We start from the raw sequence: 19416 nt of genomic DNA, 5'->3' as shown, positions 1-19416 counted from the left end.
AGGACGTGGAAACCACAGAAAGGGTGCAGAGGAGATTTACAAGGATGTTGCTTGGATTGGGGAGCCTGCCTTATGAGAATAGGTTGAGTGAACTCGGCCTTTTCTCCTTGGAGCGACGGAGGATGAGAGGTGACCTGATAGAGGTGTACAAGATGATGAGAGGCATTGATCGTGTGGATGGTCAGAGGCTTTCTCCCAGGGCTGAAATGGCTAGCATGAGAGGGCACAGTTTTAAGGTGCTTGGAAGCAGGTACAGAGGAGATGTCAGGGGTAAGTTTTTGACGCAGAGAATGGTGAGTGCGTGGAATGGGCTGCCGGCGGTGGAGGTGGTGGAGGCAGATACAATAGGGTCTTTTAAGAGATTCCTTGATGGCTACATCATGGCTCCATCTGTCTAAGTAGACAGTGGATGTGCCCATTCCCAGGGCGCAGACCTGGGTGATGAATATGGAGGATCCTGGGCTGCCCAGACTACAAGATCCCCCTCTCAGCCTCGCGGATGTGGTCCAAAGGAAAGCGAAGCAGTACACTTGGCATCAGCTTGGCTGCAGGAGTTGCCGGGAGGCGACGTGATACGTCATCCAACTGCCTTAGGGGCTCCACTCCGGATTTGTGTGGGGTTTACTCCTCAGCCTTCTCTTCTCCTGAAGATACCCACAAGGCAGTGGGATCCGTCACCCTGGATAGGGGCCCGTACCGGGTACTGTCAGCCGGAGCCAGCTGGGCCCGGGACTCGTGTAAGGCAGGGTCGTCACGCCCTGTAGTAGTGACACATGGAGCCACGAACCACCACCCATATGGCTACATGGAGCTTAGGAGAATAGAGGGCTATGGGTAAAGCCTAGGTAGTTCTAAGGTAAGGAAATGTTCGGCACAGCTTTGTGGGCCAAAGGGCCTGTATTGTGCTGAACGGTTTTCTATGTTTCTAAAATTTGTCAAACAGTGATGTCACTGTAAAGAAAAACCTGATTTTTCCGGCATTTATACCCGGGGGGGTGTGTGATTGTGAAGATAAATTTCAACTTGAATTATCTACATGGATTACAAATGGGGTCCGAATACGCAACTTGTACACTTGTACGTTTGCACACGTGTGTGGGTATGTGTGAACACTAGTCTGTGTCTGCGTCCGTGCACACTCGACCGTCTGTCTGTCTGTCCGTACAGGGACCTGCACGTTGTGTGCGTGTGTACACGAAAATGGGTGTGTGAACGTTTGTCTGCGTGCGTGTGAGCACGGGCACCCGCTGACTCACCACGTCCGGCGCTGCCGTTACAGAACGCCACGCTGCTGGCAGAACAGGGGTCCCTGAGCTGCCGGGCCCGCCAGCTGGAGTCGCAGGTCCAGGGGCTGCAGGCGCAGACGCTGACGCTGCAGAACCACTGCATCTCGCTGCAGGAGCAGGTGGGCAGCCTGCAGGCCCACAACACCAGGCTACAGGTCAGTCAGTACTGGGATAACCGTCCTCTTCCCTCCTCCCTCCCCCTCGGGCCCACAACACCAGGTCACTCAGTGTTGGGTCAACCGTCCCATCACCCTAGGGCCCCTCTCCTCTCTCCAGTGCTCATCCTGGCACCCACGTCTCCACCTCATCGCTCCGGGTCCAGTTCCTATCGCCCCAGGGCCTTGTCGCGGCGGGGGGGGGGGGGCAAAGAGAAAGTAGACAGGTGGAACAAAAGGAGGGAGAGATGGAAAAGGTGGGAGAGGCCTCAGGAAAAGGAGGGTGAGATAGAGCAAGGAGGAAGAACAACCCCCACTTCCCCGCTGTGTCACTTGCAATGTGAGCCCCCACCCCACAGTTTCCAAACCAGACTGTGCATCACTCAAAAGCCCCCCTCCCCCCCATGGTGCAGGGTGGGTGGAGGGGGAGGGTGTGAAATTGCAGGGTGGGCCTCTTCCCTCCCTTCCCCTCATCTCTCCCCTCCCTTCCCCTCATCTCTCCCCTCTCTCCCTCGACACCTCCCCTCACTCCTCCTCTTCCCACCCCTCCCCTACTCTTCCCTCATTCCCACCTTCTCCCTCCCCTACCTCTCTTCCACCTCCCTCCCCACACCCTCCTCCCCTCACTTCCCCCTCCCTCCCCTCCTTCCCCTCTTCCCTCTTTTTCTCACCCCTCCCTGACTCCCTTCCCCCTCTCTCCCCTCCTTCCTTCCCTTCACACTTCCCTCTGTCACTGCCTTCCTCTCCCTCATGCCTACCCTCTTCCCCCTCCCCTTCTCCCTCCCCTTCCCCTCTCCCTCCTCCCTCCATTCCCTCCCACTCCCCTCCTCCCTCCTTCCCCTCCCCTCATACCTCCCCTCTTCCCTCCCTCCTTCCTCCTCACTTCCTCCCCTCCCTCCCCCCCTTCTCCCTCCCTTCTCGTTCCCACTCACATTCCTCTACCCTCTTCACCCCTCCTCTTGGCCCTCCCCTCCTGCAGGTGGAGAACACCTCGCTAGGCTCGAAGAACGAGGCGCTGGTGGCCGAGGGTGTCCAGCAACGGGCCCGACAGGCCTCGCTGGAGGCGGAGGCCAAGGCGCTGGGCCAGGAGCACGCGGAGGTACGGGGGCAGCTCGAGGTCCTGACCAGGGACCACGCCCGGCTGGCCGTCCTCCACGAGCGCCAGGAGGCCGAGCTCGAGGCCCTCGTCAAGAAGCACGGGGCCCTGAAGGGAAGCTACAAGGCCCTGGAACTGGAGCACAAGGAGCTGGAGGCAAGGTAGGGCCAGGCGGCAGCCAAAACCCAGAACCGGATCTGCGGGTGGCCGAGGGGGCCAGCAGGGAACCAGTGGGCTGAAGAGCCTGCTGTCCACCTTCAAAATCGTGAATCCCCCCCACCCCCCACCCCCCACCACCACAGAGAGTCCTTGGGATTAGAGAGCCATGGTCAAAGCTCAGCACATCACAGAAACCAGCCTCCCCCCACCCCCATTCCTCTGTCTACACTTCTCACTGCCTCAGTAACGCAGCCAGCGTAATCAAAGGCCCCTCCCACTCTCTTTTCCCGCTCTCCCCATCAGGCAGAAGATACAAAAGCCTGAAAGCTCAGAGGCAGCTTCTGCACCATTGTTACTAAGGGCTATCAAATGAGGGTTGAGGGGCTGAATGGCCTTAAGGGGTTGAGCAATGCCAATTGGTTTAACTTTGGTTTGATGGTCTTGGCTGCAGGTTGTTTATGGGGCCTCAGATGGAGTGTTGTGAGTAGTTTTGGACCCCTTATCTTAGAAAGGATGTGCTGAAACTGGAGAAGATTCAAAGCAGGTTCACAAAAACGATCCCAGGATTGAACGGCTTATCATATGAAGAGAGTCTGAAGGCCTTGGGCCTGTATTCACTGGAATTCAGAAGAATGAGGGATGACCTCTTTGCTACCTATCGAATAGTAAAAGGCCACAGAAGAGTGGATGAGGAGAGGATGTTTCCTATGGTGGGAGAGTCTAAGACCAGAGGACACAGCCTCAGAATAGAGGGGTGTCCTTTTACAGCGGAGATGAGGAGGAATTTCTTTAGCCAGAGGGTTGTGAATCTGTGGAATTCTTTGCCACAGGCCAAGTTTTTATGTATCTTTAAGGCAGAGGTTGATTGGTCGGGGCATGAAGGGATACGGGGAGAAGGCGGGAGATTGGGGGCTGAAAGGAAAATGGATCAGCCACGATGAAATGGTGGAGCAGACTCGATGGGCCAAATGGCCTAATTCTGCTCCTTTATCTTATGGCCTTATTCTTAACGCCACACCCCCAACGTGCTTTAGGATTCATCGTTGCAAGTGGGTAAATTGGTTTACTATTGTCACGTTCACCAAGGGATGGTGCAAAAATTTATCGTGCAAGGTGTCCGTCCCAGAGTCTGATAACAGTGAGTTAGAAGCTGCCCTTCAGCCTGGTGGTTTGAGCTTGTATCTCCTGCCCAATGGGAGACGGGAGAACGGTGGCTGGGGTCTCTGGTTGAGGCATAAGAGATTCTGCAGACGCTGGGAATCCAGAGCAACACACACACAAAATGCTGGAGGAACTCGGCAGGTCGGGCAGCATCTGTGGAGAGGAATAAACAGTCAACATTTCAGCCCGAGGCCATTCATCAGGACTGGAGAAGAAGGCGGGGTGGGAGGGGACAGGTGAGACCAGGTGAGGGGTATGAGGGGTATGGGGTGTCAGGGAGGGGTAGCACCTCTGGTGGGGGAACATGTCGCGTCCTTTTCAGGGTGGTTAGTCCACCTTTGGTCCCCACCTGGCACTCAGCTCTCACCTGTGGCTCCCCGTAGCTGTTTGCATGCGACAGCGGCCACACCCCGGGCAACGGCTTCAACAAGCCGGCTAAACCAGGTGAGGGTAGCCGACGGGTCTCAAACCCTCGGTGACATAGGGAGTTGTCTATCCCAGCATGTGAAGACAGACTCCGGCGGATTGAGCGGACGAGACCCATGGAAGGTCCAACGGTCAAGAAGGCGGTCTCTGCAAGCGTCGTGGAACGTGTAGAGCAGCACAAGACACAGAAGACCTCCCGGTCATCCACTGCGCCTCGTCCCATCTCCAGCCGTCTAGACTCTGTCTTGCCACTGGATCCAGATGGGAATTGGGAAGAGAGAGTGAGGCTGAGGCTGCGCAACTCTCCCTCACTTAAATCCAAATCACGCGCTAGTCTCGACACCATCATAAAGGTGTCGAGGTCCTCATCAACGTCAACGATGGACGGACAGGTGGGAGGTGAAGTAAGGAGCCCGGAGATGATTGGTGGATGAGCTGAAGGTCTGAGGAAGGAGGAATCTGATTGGAGGGGAGGGTGGACTGTGGGAGAAAGGGAAGGTGGAGGGGAGAAGAGAAAGGGAGAGAGAGAGGGGAGCAGGAATGGGGACTGGATAAAGAGAAAAGGGGAGGGGAAAAGTTACCGGGGTTAGAATAATGGAGGTTCTTGCCGTCAGGTTGGAGGCTGCCCAGATGGAATATGAGGTGGTGGTCCTCCACCCTGAGAGAGGCCTCATCGGCTCAGTAGAGGAAACTATTCTCCTATCCCTTATGGCCTTTGTAGTGGTCAGCACGACGCTTTACAGTACCGCCATCCAGGGTTCAATTCCTGCCAATGCCAGTGCGTTCTCTCCCCGAGACCACATTCCCCCCCCACAGCCCAAAGGCGTACCGGTTGACAGGTTAACCGGTCACTGTGAACTGTCCCGCGATCAGGCCGGGGTTTCTTATGCACGTCCAAACGGGAACGGGGAGTAGAATTGAAATGGGTGGCCAGTGGGAAAGCCCGGATTTTTCCGGGGGAGCTTAGCAGGTCAGGCGGCGCCTGCGGGGGGCTGCCGGCGTTTCGGGTCAGGGCTCTTACTCCCCGCCTGGCCTGCTGAATCCTTCTGGCATTTCGTGCGCGTTGGCTGCCGCCTCGAGCGCCCCAAGCCGCAACGTGTCTGGACAAGAACGCCTCCCACGGTGCATCCGCTTAAACATAAAATGGGTTAAATTGACGCTCCAACGCTAACGCTTGGCAGCCCTGGGAGCTCGCGGTCCCCGGCCCTGTAGGTCGGAGTTTGGCCGCTCTTTACTTCGAGGTGGCTGTTGGTCAGGGGGGGCTCCTACTCTGAGCGCAGAGGGTTCAGAGGGAGGAGGCGCGATCTGCCGGAGGGACTCAGGAGGCCGAGCAGCATCTGCGGGTGGGGGCGAGGAGCCGACAACGTCTCGGCTTGGGTCAGTCCTCACCAGGCCCAGCTCCCCCTCCGTGGCCTCTGCCTACCCTTCTCACTGCCTCGGTAAAGCAGCCAACCTCATCAAGGACCCCCCCCCCCTTCCCTTCTCCCACTCCCACCTTCCCAGTGGACAGAAGGTACTACGAGTTCACTGCCTGACCTGTTGAGCTCCCCCAGCAGGTAGATCATTCCTGACGCCTGTCATCGCCGAGCTGGAGGGCGTGTTGGTCCAGGGGTGGGCGGTGTTAGGACGGGGATCCGGAATTGGGTGAGGGTCCAGGAACTTGGAGTACTGTGTCCAGTTCTGGTCGCCTCACTATAGGAAGGATGTGGAAGCATTGGAAAGGGTACAGAGGAGATTTACCAGGATGCTGCCTGGCTTAGAGAGTATGGATTATGATCAGAGATTAAGGGAGCTAGGGCTTTACTCTTTGGAGAGAAGGAGGATGAGAGGAGACATGATAGAGGTGTACAAGATAATAAGAGGAATAGATAGAGTGGATAGCCAGCGCCTCTTCCCCAGGGCACCACTGCTCAATACAAGAGGACATGGCTTTAAGGTAAGGGGTGGGAAGTTCAAGGGGGGTATTAGAGCAGGGGTCCCCAACCTTTTTTGCACTGCGGACCGGTTTAATATTGAAAATATTCTTACGAAGTGGCCAACCCGGGGGAAGGGGGGGGTGTTCCAGTAGGGTTAAACTCATCTCAACATGTCTTTTACAGTTAGGGTTGCCAACTTTCTCCCTCCCAAATAAGGGACAAAAGTAGCAGTCAAATCCCGGGACACTTGTGTTTACCCCAAGAAAGACTACCATGACCATGAGGCCTTGCGTGGGCACCTGTGTGCGCATGCGCGTACCTGCCGATTTTTTCCCCACAAATCGGTTTTGCCTTCATCTTCCCGACTATACTGTACATACATTATTTCTACTTTACATAGGCTGTGTATTTATCATATCATTCCCGCTTTTACTATATGTTAGTGTTATTTTAGGTTTTATGTGTTATTTGGTATGATTTGGAAGGTTATTTTTTGGGTCTGGGAATGCTCAAAGATTTTTCCCATATAAATTGCCTCTTCGCTTCATGCCATTTCGGCACAAAAGGAACGCTCTACCTTAGCGGGGTAAATACGGGACAAGGGTGGTCCCGTATGGGACAAACCAATTTAGCCCAATATACGGGATGTCCCGGCTAATACGGGATAGTTGGCAACCCCATGTTCAAGTTCAACAGTGCGTGACAGGGAATGAGGAAAGATGCAGCTGACTCGTATCGTTTCCTCGCGGCCCGGTAGCACTTGCTTTGCGGCCCGGTTGTTGGGGACCGCTGTATTAGCGAAAGGTTTTTTACTCAGAGAGTGGTTGGTGTGTGGAATGCACTGCCTGAGTCAGTGGTGGAGGCAGATACACTAGTGAAATTTAAGAGACTACTATAAAGGTTTATGGAGGAATTTAAGGTGGGGGTTATATGGGAGGCAGGGTTTGAGGGTCGACACAACATTGTGGGCCGAAGGGCCTGTACTGTGCCCCTGTGCCCTGTCTATGTTCTATGTAACAAGAGACCAAGGTGGAAACTGGGTCCCCGAAGGTTGGTACTGGGATTGGGATGGGTGGAGGGAGTCAGCAGCAGGCCCTGTCATGGGACGGGGGACCCAGGCTGTTGGGATAAATGGGATAAGGTCCCATGTTGGGAGTGGACCCTGGAAGTGGGGACAGGAGCCGGGGATAACCGGGGTTGGGGCTCAGAGAAGGCCCAAGGGGTCGGGATTGGGATTGGGCCCGGGGAGTTAGGGCTGGGAACAGGCCGGGGTGTTGGGTTAAGGGCTCCCGATGCTGGGAGTGGGAAGGGAGCGGGGGGGTCTGGCCAGGGTCTCACTCCACTCACGCCGGCTTGCCCTGCGCCCCAGGTACAGCCAGCTGCAGGCCGAGAAGCAGCGTCTGGAGCAGCTGGAGGCCGGCCTGAGGAGCCAGCAGGAGGCGCTGGAGCTGGAGGCCGGGAAGCAGCAGAGCCTGAGCCTGGCCCACCAGCAGCTGAAAGACGATTACAACAGGTAACCAGGGCAACCAGGTAACCCCCCCGCCCCCGCCACCAACCTGTCCACCTCACCCCACCCAATTTCCTCCCCGCCCACCTCACTTCATCCAACCTCCCACCCAACCATGTTCTGCCCCATGAGGACCACCTCCCACACCTCGCCCAACCCAATAACCCTCCACCCTCTATGGACCCCTCCCCGATGGGTTCCTCACACCCCATACCCCTCTGCCCTGCGCAGTCACCACACCACCCCTCCCTCAACATCCCCAGCCAACCTCCACTCTGTTTGGAACCCTCCCACTCAACAACCTCCACCATGTGTTTGGTGCTGGGATGTGATTTTGCCCTCCCTCCCCACCCCCCGATGATCTACCTGGTACTCCCCCAGTGATCTACCAGATTCCCCCCCCCATGATCTATCCGATGACTCCGCAGTGACCTACCAGATTCCCCTCCCCAGTGATCTACCAGATATCCCCCCGATGGTCTACCCGATGACTCCGCAGTGACCTACCAGATTCCCCTCCCCAGTGATCTACCCGGTGTCCGCCCCGCCGGTGATCTACCCGGTGCCCCCCCCCCCGGTGTCTCCCCCTTGCTGACCGACCCTGTGCGACCTCCCCCCAGGCTGAGCCAGCTACACGGGGACGGTGTGCGTCAGTGGGAGGAGCTGCTGGCCGAGCACACAGCGGTGAAGGGCCAGCTGAGCGGGCTGCAGCTGGAGAAGGCGCGGGCCGATCTGGAGCAGGCGGCCCTGAAGGAGCAGTTCCAGCAGCTCGACGTGCGCTGGACCAAGCTCAGCTCCCACTGCGAGGTACGGCCGCCGCGGGGTGGGGGGAGGCGTGGGTCAGGGTCAGGGTCATGGTCAGAGAACTGTCTCCAGTTGTGCTCTGTGACTGTACAGGGCTTGTGGGTTAACACACACACACTCTGACACACACACACACACACACACACACACACACACACACTCACACTCACACTCACACTCACACTCACACTCACACTCACACTCACACTCACACTCACACACGCACAGACACGTACACTGACATGCACATACACACACGCACACGCACACACACACACAGACACAGAGTAGATGGGGGGGGTGGTACAGTGTGGCCAGCGTTGGGCGCTGAGGGTGTGGGGGGGGGAGTGCGACCGGTCCACCCCGCCCCGCCCCACCCTGACCCTGGAGGACTGACTGGCCTCCCGTCACCCGTCTCCCCCGCAGCTCCTGGGCGAGTTGAAGTCCAACCTGGAGGAGGAGAACCGTCAGCTGATCCAGCAGGTGAAGGCGCTGACCGACGACAACCGAACCCTGCTGGAGAGGACGGTGGAGAGCCGGGACCAGTTCCACGAGGAGCAGCGGCAGTACGCGTGAGTGACCCCGGTTCGATCCCCACCTCCGCCACTGTCCGTGCTTCTGTGTGTGTGTGTGTGTATACTGTCCCTGCCTGGGTCTGTCCCATACGTTCTGATTTCCTCCCACACCGGGTAATCAATTACAACCATCAGGCTCCTGAACCGGGCTGGATAACTTCACTCACCTCAACCCTGAACCAACCCCACTACCCACAGACTCACTTTCAGTGATATTTCACAGTTCAAAGTAAATTTTATTATCAGAGTACATACATGTCACCACAAACAACCCTGAGATTCATTTTCCTGCGGGCATATTCAGCAAATCTATAGAATAGTAACTGTAAACAGGATCAGTGAAAGATCAACCAGAGTGCAGAAGACAGCAAACTGGGCAAATACAAATATAAATAAACAGCAATAAATAACGAGAACATGAGATAAAGAGTCCTTAAAGTGAGATCATTGGTTGTGGGAACATCTCAGTGGATGGGGCAAGTGAGTGCAGTTATCCCCTTTTGTTCAGGAGCCTGATGGTTGAGGGGTGGTAACTGTTCCTGAACCTGGTGGTGTGAGTCCTGAGGCTCATGTACCTTCTACCTGATGGCAGCAGTGAGAAGAGAGCACGGCCTGGGTGGTGGGGATCTCTGATGATGGATGCTGCTTTCCTACGACAGCGTTTCATGTCGATGTGCTCAATGGTTAGGAGGGCTTTACCCGTGATGGACTGGGCCAAATCCACTTCCTTTTGAAGGATTTTCCGTTCAAGGGCATTGGTGTTTCCGTACCAGGCCAGTCAATACACTCTCCACTACACATCTATAGAAGTTTGTCAAAGTTTTAGACGGCATGCTGAACCAGGCCCCAAAGTCCAGGGAAAGGTGTCCTAGTCCGTGCATCCTCTCCTTGGGGGTGTGGGCTTGTTGAACCAGAAGGGCCTGTCACCCTGCTGTATCTCTAAGTAAACAGTTTACACAAATAAATAAATAAAATACACCTTTTCTGCATCCTGTCTAGTCCAATAGCATCCTTTCTACAACAGGGCGGCCAAAGCTGAACACAATACTCCACGCGTTGTCCCGCCAACATCTTATATAACTCGTTAGAGTTTCGGGGAACGAGGGGTAAGCCCCGAGGGGGCTTCTCAAACTTGGGACACAGTCTTGGTGTTGGGGGAGGGGGGAGTCCTGACTAAAGCGGGTCATGTCGACTTTGCCCTCGTGTGTGCAAGGACGGTGAGGTACAAGGGGGAGAATGAAAAATGCGCTTGGAGCGTCACAGGCACGAAGGTACAGGCAACACGTAGAACATAAATTGTGCAGAGATTATGCATATTTTACAGGTATTATGCACACTTTGCATAAATCTGCATATCTGTGCATAAATTATGCGTGCGAGTGGAAAGGAAGAAAAGACCTTGAGGCAAAAGCAACAAAACAATTGGGAGTCCATGGGAGGGCAAGAGGTGTTCCATACTGTTCCTCTGTCGAGGTAGAGTCAGGGTTGTGCACGTCGCTTCCAGAACTTGACGGTTGTAGGGAAGTAGCTGTTTCTGAGCTTGGGCAGTTGATGTTTCGGGTCAAGACCCTTCATCCAGACTGGCCCTGCTGTTTTCTTTTCCTTTTTTTTTCGCATTGAGCCAGATTGCAGGATCCTCCCAATGTTCCTGATCCTGGTGAGACCTCGGGCTTCCTGTACCTCCCGGCGAGGAGGAATCTCTTTCTTCAGGATTGTCCGCAGCACCAGCTTGTGGGGCTTTTCGGTTAATTCAGGGCCCAGGCAGGGTTCTGCCCGAGGTGGAACCCCAGGAGGTGGGGGCGGTCAGAGTAGGCTGCCGATGCTGAAGATCCGAGATAAAATCTGGAACGGTCGGCAGGTCAGGCAGCGTCTGTGGAGAGGAGAGCATTTAATGAGGCCCCGGAGTTCCTCACCTTCCCCCCTGCCACGCTCCTCTCCGTTCCCGACGTCCAGGCGCTCTGTTCTCACATTCTCTCTCTCTCGGCAGGGACAAACTGAACAAACTGCGGAGGGAGAAGCAGAAACTGGTGGAGAAGATCATGGATCAGTACAGGGTGGTGGAGCCTACCACGCCCAGAAGGTAACACCGTGTCCCTGTCCCAGTCTGTGTGAGTGAGAGTGTGTGTGTGTGAGTGTGTCTGTGTGTGTGTGGACTGTGTGTGTGTGTGTGTGTGTGTGTGTGTGTGAGTGTGTATGTATCTGTGTGGCCCGTGTGTATGTCAGTGTGCAAATGTCTGTGTCTGTCAGTGTATCTGGTGTGTATGTATGTCTGATTGTGTGTCTGTCTGATTGTATGTCTGTCTCTGATTATGTGTATCTGTCTGTCTGATTGTATGTCTGTCTCTGATTGTGTGTGTCTGTCTGATTGTATGTCTCCGATTGTGTGATTGTGTGTGTGTGTGTGTGTGTGTCTGATTGTGTGTGTGTGTGTGTCTGTCTGTCTGATTGTGTGTGTGTGTGTCTGTCTGATTGTGTGTGTGAGTGTGTGTGTGTGTGTGTGTGTGCGTGTGTGTGTGTGTGAGTGTGTGTGTGTGTGTGTGTGTGCGTGTGTGTGTGTGTGTGTGCGTGTGTGTGTGTGTGTCTGTCTGATTTTGTGTGTGAGTGAGCGCTTTTGTCTGTGTCTGGTATAAAAACCAACTTTTAGGATTATTGAGGAGTCAGATCTTGCGTCCATTTTTGCAGAGAGACCTTGAGTGGGTCCTTAAACCTGCTTCCAGCTCCCAACGACAGGCGGGGTCAGTGGGTTAGTCGGCTGCGGTGAGGGGTGGGATCTGGGGGGGTGGGAGGAAGGTGACAGGAGTGCGGGGAGAGTGAAATCGAGCTCGTGTTGAATTAGCGTCGACGGTCAGTGCAGGCTTGACGGGCCGAAAGGCCTGCTCCCGTGCACCCAATGGACCCTCCGCGGAATTGCTGAGCCGGGACGAGCTTCCTAATCTCCCCATCGTTCTCCGGGCGGGGCAGTGGGATAGGACGTTTCTCTGAGGGGAATCTCAGGAGTCGCGGTGGCGGAGGGGGTGGGAAGTGGGGGGGCGGTCACCCTCGTGTCCGGATTACGGGATGCCTGCTCCGCGCCCCTTCCTCCCCAGCAAGAAGGGGAACTGGATCGCCGACAAGATGAAGAAGCTGATCAGGCCGCGGAAAGAGCTGAGCAAGGACCAGCTGAGGCCTTACTTCATCTCGCCGGCCGGCGGCCCCGACGCGGCCGAGGGCATCGTCCACCTCTCCCAGTTGGAGAATTCCAGCCTCCTCTACGAATCGGACCAGCCTGCCGGTGAGTGGGGCGCGAACCGGGCTGGCCTGAGGGAGGGCGGTCGGAGGTTGGGTCAGACACTCGTCGGGATCGGGAGAAAGAGCGGGGGGCACTTCAGGGTGAGTTCTAGTGTCGCCGCGTACCGAGAGATCCAGTCAGAAGCTTTTGCTGCTGCCGGCCTTCCCGACAGATCAGTGCATCAAGGTAGAGACGACAACGCAGAGGCTCGGAGAAAGTGCAGATCAGAGTCGGAATCAGGTTTAATATCACCGGCATATGCCGTGAAGTTTGTTAACTTTGTGGCAGCAGTACGATGAAATAATAGAGAAAAACTGTGAATTACAGTAAGTATATCTATAGATATTAAATAGTTAAATAGGTAGTGCCAAAACAGAAATAAAAAAGTATTGGGGTAGTGTTCATGGGGGTCAATGTCCGTTCAGGAATCGGATGGCAGAGGGGAAGAATCTGTTCCTGAATCGCTGAGTGTGTGTCTTCAGGCTCCTGTACCTCCTCCCTGGTGAGAACAGGGCATGTTCTGGGTGTTGGGGGTCCTTAATGAAGGATGCCACCTTTTCGAGGCCCTGGTCCTTGAAGATGTCCGGGATACTACAGAGGCTGGTGCCCGCGATCGCAAGGGGTTACGACAAGGTGGATTGGGAGATCAAGCGTTGATCTTTTAGCTTATTGAAAGGCCTCGGTAGAGTGGATGTGGAGAGGATATAGTGGGGGCAGTCTAGGACCAGAGAACACAGCCTCAAGATAGAGGGACATTCCTTTAGAACGGAGATGAGGAGGAATTTCTTCAGCCAGAGGGTGGGGAATTTGTGGCGGTCATTGCCAGAGACAATTGTGGAGGCCAAGACACTGGGTGTATTTAAAATGGAAGTTGATAGGTTCTTGAAGGTAGGAGATTGGGGGGGCTGAGAGGGAAAATAGATCAGCCATGATGAAATGGAGCAGACTCGATGGGCCGAATGGCCTAATTCTGCTCCTTATCTTATGGACCTATTTCTTCCCCCCCCCCCACAAATACCTCATCATTGGTGCCCTCAATTAGTCCTCCCCACCACATTACCTGCTGCCCTAGTCTCTGTACATTACCCCTTCCCCCCTTCTCCCTCTTCCCTCTACCAACTCCCCAATTCCCAGTGCCTCCTATTTTACAACCGACCTCCCCCTTCTTCCCAAACCCCACCCACTTTCCCCGTGCCCTCTCCTTGCTCCCCTTCCCTGTGACTTCCAGCTTCCCGGAATACTTCAGCATTCCCTAATTCCCAACTTAACGCCCTCCTCCAGTCCCAAAACTCCCTGGCTCCATCAGACCATAAGATACAGGAGCAGAATTGGGCCATTCGGCCCATCGAGTCTGCTCCATTTCATCATGGCCGGTCCATTTTCCCTCTTGGCCCCCAATCTCCTGCCTTCTCCCCCGTACCCCGTCACGCCCCGACCGATCAAGAATCTGTCAACCTCTGCTTTAAATCTACCCGATGATTTGGCCTCCACAGGCGCCTGAGGCAACAAATTCCACAGACTCACCACCCTGAAGAAGCCCCTCCTCGTCCCCGTTGTAGAGGCTCTGGCAATCAGCCTGGCCGACTCAGTCCCTCGTCCAGAGAGCGAGCGTAAAGCTCAGGGAGTCGCAGCTGTATAAAACTGCAGAGTACCGCCTGCCGCCCTGGTTGCCCCCTCCCAGGAAGGGCGTGGAACTTCGGAGACAGGGGGCAGGGTGCAGAAGAGGTTCTCCGGGAGCCCCTGGCTGAGAGGGCGTGAGCTATAGAGAGAGGCCGGATTGTTTCCTCCGGAACATCGGAGACCTGTTAAAAGTTCAGTGGAGAAGAGAGAATCTTTTTCTCTGGGTTAAAAGTGTGGAGTACTGGAGGGCTCAGCTTTAAGGTGAGAGGGAGAGTATGTAAAGGAGATGTGTGGCGTTAGAGTGTTTTACGCTGTAAGGGTGGAGGTGAACACAGCTCTGATGGAGGCGTTTGAGAAGTTATTAGCGGGTAATAGAGGGGTGGGGTTTATACGCAGGCAGGTAGGACGTAATTTAAATCATCATCGTGGTCAGTACGGATATTGTGGGCCGAAGGGCCTGTGCCGCGCTCTGTTCTAACTCGGGACCTCTCGCTCCGTTTTTACCCAGGCGCCCCGGACGCGCGGGGCCCGCAGCCGCGTGGCCCGGAGGGGGAGGGAGGAGCCCCCGGGCAGCCGGAGACGATGCTAGTGCGGACCCGGCGGAAGCTGAGCTCGCGGATCTACGGAGCGGACACCCCGCGCACCCGCTTCCGCCAGCGGCGGGTGGGCTGGGAGGAGGAGGAGGCCGAGACCAGCAGCACGGCCAGCCGCAACAGTGACCCGGCGCTGGACGGCAAAGGTTGCTCACCGCCGCCGCCCCCCTCGAGTGAAGCAACCCTTCCCCCCCCCCCTCACACACACACACACGCACACACAATGGCGGCGCACGTGAGGCCTCCTCGCCTGCACTCATCCTAAACCCTGTCCAAGGCCCACCAAGCCCCTCGCACCCTTCGTACGCCCCCTCCCCATGTTCCAGCACACACCCCCGAGAGGAGGCCGAAGGTTTTCACTGAACGACGCCGCCATCTTGTGGGGCTCTCGTTTGAAAAGTGTCCCTGATGGATCGGGCTGAGTGCCTCCAACTCTGTGCGGCCTCTTGCCATCCCGTGCATTGGAACCAGGTTTACTACCACCGACCTATAGAAACCACAGAAAAACTACAGCACAGAAACAGGCCTTTTGGCCCTTCTTGGCTGTGCCGAACCATTTTCTGCCTAGTCCCACTGACCTGCACACGGACCATATCCCTCCATACACCTCCTATCCATGTATCCGTCCAATTTATTCTTAAATGTTAAAAAAGAACCCGCATTTAGCACCTCGTCTGGCAGCTCATTCCATACTCCCACCACTCTCTGTGTGAAGAAGCCCCCCCCCCATGTTCCCTTTAAACTTTTCCCCCCCTCACCCTTAACCCATGTCCTCTGGTTTTTTTCTCCCCTTGCCTCAGTGGAAAAAGCCTGCTTGCATTCACTCTATCTATACCCATCATTATTTTATATACCTCTATCAAATCTCCCCTCATTCTTCTACGCTCCAGGGAATAAAGTCCTAACCTATTCAACCTTTCTCTGTAACTGAGTTTCTCAAGTCCCGGCAACATCCTTGTAAACCTCTGCACTCTTTCAACCTTATTTATATCCTTCCTGTAATTTGGTGACCAAAACTGAACACAATACTCCAGATTCAGCCTCACCAATGCCTTATACAACCTCATCATAACATTCCAGCTCTTATACTCAATACTTTGATTAATAAAGGCCAATGTACCAAAAGCTCTCTTTACGACCCTATCTACCTGTGACGCCACTTTTAGGGAATTTTGTATCTGTATTCCCAGATCCCTCTGGTCTACTGCACTCCTCAGTGCCTTACCATTAACCCTGTACGTTCTACCTTGGTTTGTCCTTCCTTTGTCGTGAAATGCCTCAGTTTGCGACAGAAGCACGCCCAAAAAAGACGCTGGAAATCCAGAGCAAAGCAAACACACACACAACATGCTGGAGGAACTGGGCAGGCGAGGGGGTTCAGGGCCAAGGCTTTGGGCCGAAGCCCTTCGTCGGGGCCCCTTCGAGGAGCCGTGCCGGTCGCGGGGAAGGGGGGCACAGCAGGTGAGGCGGGCCCTGAGGCGGGAGGTTGACCACCGGACCTCTGAACCGGAAGCCGGTTCCCGAGTGCGGGGCCTGTAGTCTGGGGCAGGCGCAACTCGGAGGTGCAGGACCTGAGAGGGTGGGGGAAGCAGAGGGTCACTGGCCAACCAGAAACCCGGGCCCAGGGGATCCGCGCGCAGCAGGAGGTCGAATGAAGGAACTCTACTAGCTTACAGTCTCTGGGACGCGGGATGCGGGAAAGATCTGGGCTGCGAGCTCGGTCGTCCGATACCGCACGGTGAGGGTTTCCAGCAGGGGGTGAGAGAGAGAGTCCTGGCGAAAGGTCTCGGCCCAAAACATCGACTGTTTATTCCTCTTCATGGATGCTGCCTGACCTGCTGAGTTCCTCCAGAATTTATTTTTGAGTGTGCGTGTGTTGCTCTGGATTTCCAGCAGCTGCAGAATCGCTCAACCATGAGACACAGGTGCAGGATTAGGCCACTCGGCCCATTGGGTCTGCTCCTAACCCCGAACCTCAGACCGCCTGCGTTGATAATGGGGCAGAGCAGGAGGTAGTAACCATTCCAGGGCCCCGGGGTGGGGGGAGTTCTCTCAGAGGGCCAGAACGTGCTGAGTGGGCCGAATAGGCTGGAGGTTTGGGAGGGGAGGGGATTCTCCTCGTGTGGCAAGCCTTTGGTACCAACCAGCGCCCCTTGTCTTCCAGAGATAGCCAAGACCTTGGAGCAGGCGAGAGGGAGCCCCAGCGAGGCACCGGCTGAGCACAGAGGCAGCACGGAAGGTGGGTGTCCTTTGTTTGACCGGTCGCTTGGTCAGTCCTTTTCCCCCTCACGCCGTGGGGGGGTGGATCGTGGGTCCGGATTGGCGGCTCCCTCTCCATTTGCTGTCTGATGCTGAATTCGGTACCAGCTCCAGTAACTTCAGATAGCCAGCCCTCCCTGTTCGTGACAGGACGGCCCAGTATCATCTCCTCCCCGCTCCGCAGGCCCTGCCTGAGCTGTTGGGTATTTCCACCGGGGGGAGGGGGAACAGGACCTTCGGCCCATCGACTCCATGCTGACCATCCACTGCCCTTTGTCACAGATTCTATTTCATCCTTTCCAGGTTCCGGTCAACTCCCCCGAGGTTCCACCCCTTACCACACACACACATCAGAGGCCGCCTCTGTGTTCCCTTGTCATCCCTGCCACCTCAATGGGGCTCTCCCTCGTCTGCTCCAAGTTCTTGGCCATCTCTGAACGCCAAAGGGCACTCTCCTTCCACCCTTTCTCTCCGACCGCCCTCTCTGTCCCTCTGCCCTTTCTCTCTCCATCCATCCTTTCTGTCCTCTGCCCTTTCCCTGTCTTCCCTTGGTCTTCCACACCCTTTCTCTCCACCCACTCTTTCTCCGTCCTGTCTTCCCTCAGACCCCTCCTTCCCCCTCTCTTTCTCTCCCTCCCTCCCCATCCCCCTCTCTCTTTCTCTCTCTCTCTCTATCTCTCTCTTACTCTTTCCCTCTCTCTCCCCTCACCATCTCTCTCCCCTCACCCTCTCTCTCCCTCACAGACACACACCAAACTCTGTAGTGCTTCCTCTGCCGTTATGCCTGGGCCCGCATTCCCACCCACGTGATTGCCAGTGTTCAGCGGCCTGACCACACAGTTCCTCACCCTGATTCCTGTGACTCAGACTTCCCACAAAAGCTTCCTCCTCCCGGCTCAGCTCAGATCTTTCCAGCCCCACTCCTTCCACAGTCACCTCCGCGTCGTGCCATGGGGGAGGGCTGCGAGCTCCCATTCCACACAGCCTCCCCCCACCCCCCAGCACCACTGATCCTGAACCTGGGAGTGTGTGATGGGATGGTGCGGAGGGAGCTTCACTCTGTGTCTGACCCCGGGAGTGTGTGATGGGACAGTGTGGAGGAGGCTTCACTCTGTGTCTGACCCCGGGAGTGTGTGATGGGACAGTGTGGAGGAGGCTTCACTCTGTGTCTGACCCCGGGAGTGTGTGATGGGACGGTGTGGAGGGAGATTCACTCTGTGTCTGACCCCGGGGGTGTGTGATGGGACAGTGTGGAGGGAGCTTCACTCTGTGTCTGACCCTGGGAGTGTGTGATGGGACGGTGAGGAGGGGGCTTCACTCTGTGTCTGACCCCAGGAGTGTGTGATGGGACGGTGTAGAGGGAGTTTCACTCTGTGTCTGACCCCGGGAGTGTGTGATAGGACAGTGTGGAGGGAGCTTCACTCTGTGTCTGACCCCGGGAGTGTGTGATGGGACGGTGTGGAAGGAGCTTCACTCTGTGTCTGACCCCGGGAGTGTGTGATGGGACGGTGTGGAGGGAGCTTCACTCTGTGTCTGACCCCGGGAGTGTGTGATGGGACTGTGTGGAGGGAGCTTCACTCTGTGTCTGTCCCCGGGAGTGTGTGATGGGACGGTGCGGAGGGAGCTTCACTCTGTGTCTGACCCCGGGAGTGTGTGATGGGACTGTGTGGAGGGAGCTTCACTCTGTGTCTGACTCCGGGAGTGTGTGATGGGACGGTGTGGAGGGAGCTTCACTCTGTGTCTGACCCCGGGAGTGTGTGATGGGACCCAAGGACGGTGAGGCATTCCTCGACGTGCTCTGAGCCGGCTGTGAGTTCCCCTTCATACACAGACCAGCTGCATGTGGGTATCAGTCAGGTCTCTCCCCTCCCTCTGCGCTCACCTCCCATCCGAGTTGGGGGGGGGGGATGAAGTCGCAACGCACACTCAGTGGGCAGACACGCATGGTTCTACCTGCTGGCGGAAACACCACAGTATCTGGAAGAATCAAGGCCGCTGCGTCTCGCGTCCTGCTCTGTGGGATGGGAGGGGCTCATACTGAAAGGGTGCGTCAGTTTGTGAGAAACCTGATTGTTCCCTGTTATTCCACAGATTTGAGTCACTCAGGACCTCAGGAGTGAGGGACCACACCTCGTCCTGGCGCCTTACCTGCTTTAACCCTTCGAGAGCCGGAACTCACCTTGTGACAGCAGAGGTTATTTGCCGCCTGTCGTCAGTCTGGCACATGCAAGGGTCGCCGGTTCGAATCCAGCGTGGAAACTTAACTTATATTTATTTTTAATAAAATCTACCATTGCGACCATTATCGCAGATCCGGAGCGGGAGAATTAAACCTGGCCAACTCGGCCTCCGATCGAGACCCAGGAAATGGAAGACTTTGGAATCTGGAGCTATGAAGGATCTGCTGGGGGGTGCTGACAGCAGTCGAGCAGCGTCTGTGGGGGGGTGGAGGAAGGCAGTGTCGAAGTTTCAGATGGAGGGTCTGAGTGACGAGCGAGAGGCGAAACGGGCAGGTATCAGGGTGAAAGGGGAAGCGGTGAGACAGGGACCAGGGCTGATTGGCGGACTGAGGTGGGGCTGAGAATGACGGA

At 55.9% G+C, this 19416-nt stretch overlaps 1 protein-coding gene across 2 annotated transcripts in view; it reads left to right on the top strand.

Moving 5' to 3' along the window:
• Nucleotides 1–19130, top strand: part of LOC140189329 (girdin-like) — a 94846-nt gene extending 75716 nt beyond the window's left edge. Inside the window, exons 18-27 of one of the 2 annotated variants that reach the window (XM_072246043.1) lie at nucleotides 1280–1441; nucleotides 2421–2698; nucleotides 7569–7712; nucleotides 8327–8513; nucleotides 8937–9082; nucleotides 11073–11165; nucleotides 12172–12356; nucleotides 14482–14712; nucleotides 16731–16805; nucleotides 18917–19130. In XM_072246043.1, coding sequence (XP_072102144.1) covers nucleotides 1280–1441; nucleotides 2421–2698; nucleotides 7569–7712; nucleotides 8327–8513; nucleotides 8937–9082; nucleotides 11073–11165; nucleotides 12172–12356; nucleotides 14482–14712; nucleotides 16731–16805; nucleotides 18917–18945 — 1530 coding nt within the window. In that variant the 3' untranslated portion in view covers nucleotides 18946–19130. Of the gene's footprint in view, nucleotides 1–1279; nucleotides 1442–2420; nucleotides 2699–7568; nucleotides 7713–8326; nucleotides 8514–8936; nucleotides 9083–11072; nucleotides 11166–12171; nucleotides 12357–14481; nucleotides 14713–16730; nucleotides 16806–18916 lie in introns of those variants that run through there. The other variant, XM_072246045.1, reaches the window with a different exon arrangement.
• Nucleotides 19131–19416: the final 286 nt, after the last annotated feature.

This window comes from Mobula birostris, chromosome 28, assembly GCF_030028105.1.
Source record: "Mobula birostris isolate sMobBir1 chromosome 28, sMobBir1.hap1, whole genome shotgun sequence".
NCBI lineage: Eukaryota > Metazoa > Chordata > Chondrichthyes > Myliobatiformes > Myliobatidae > Mobula > Mobula birostris.
The sequence above is the reverse complement of the archived record's forward strand: the minus strand, read 5'-3'. Positions and strand labels throughout refer to the sequence as shown.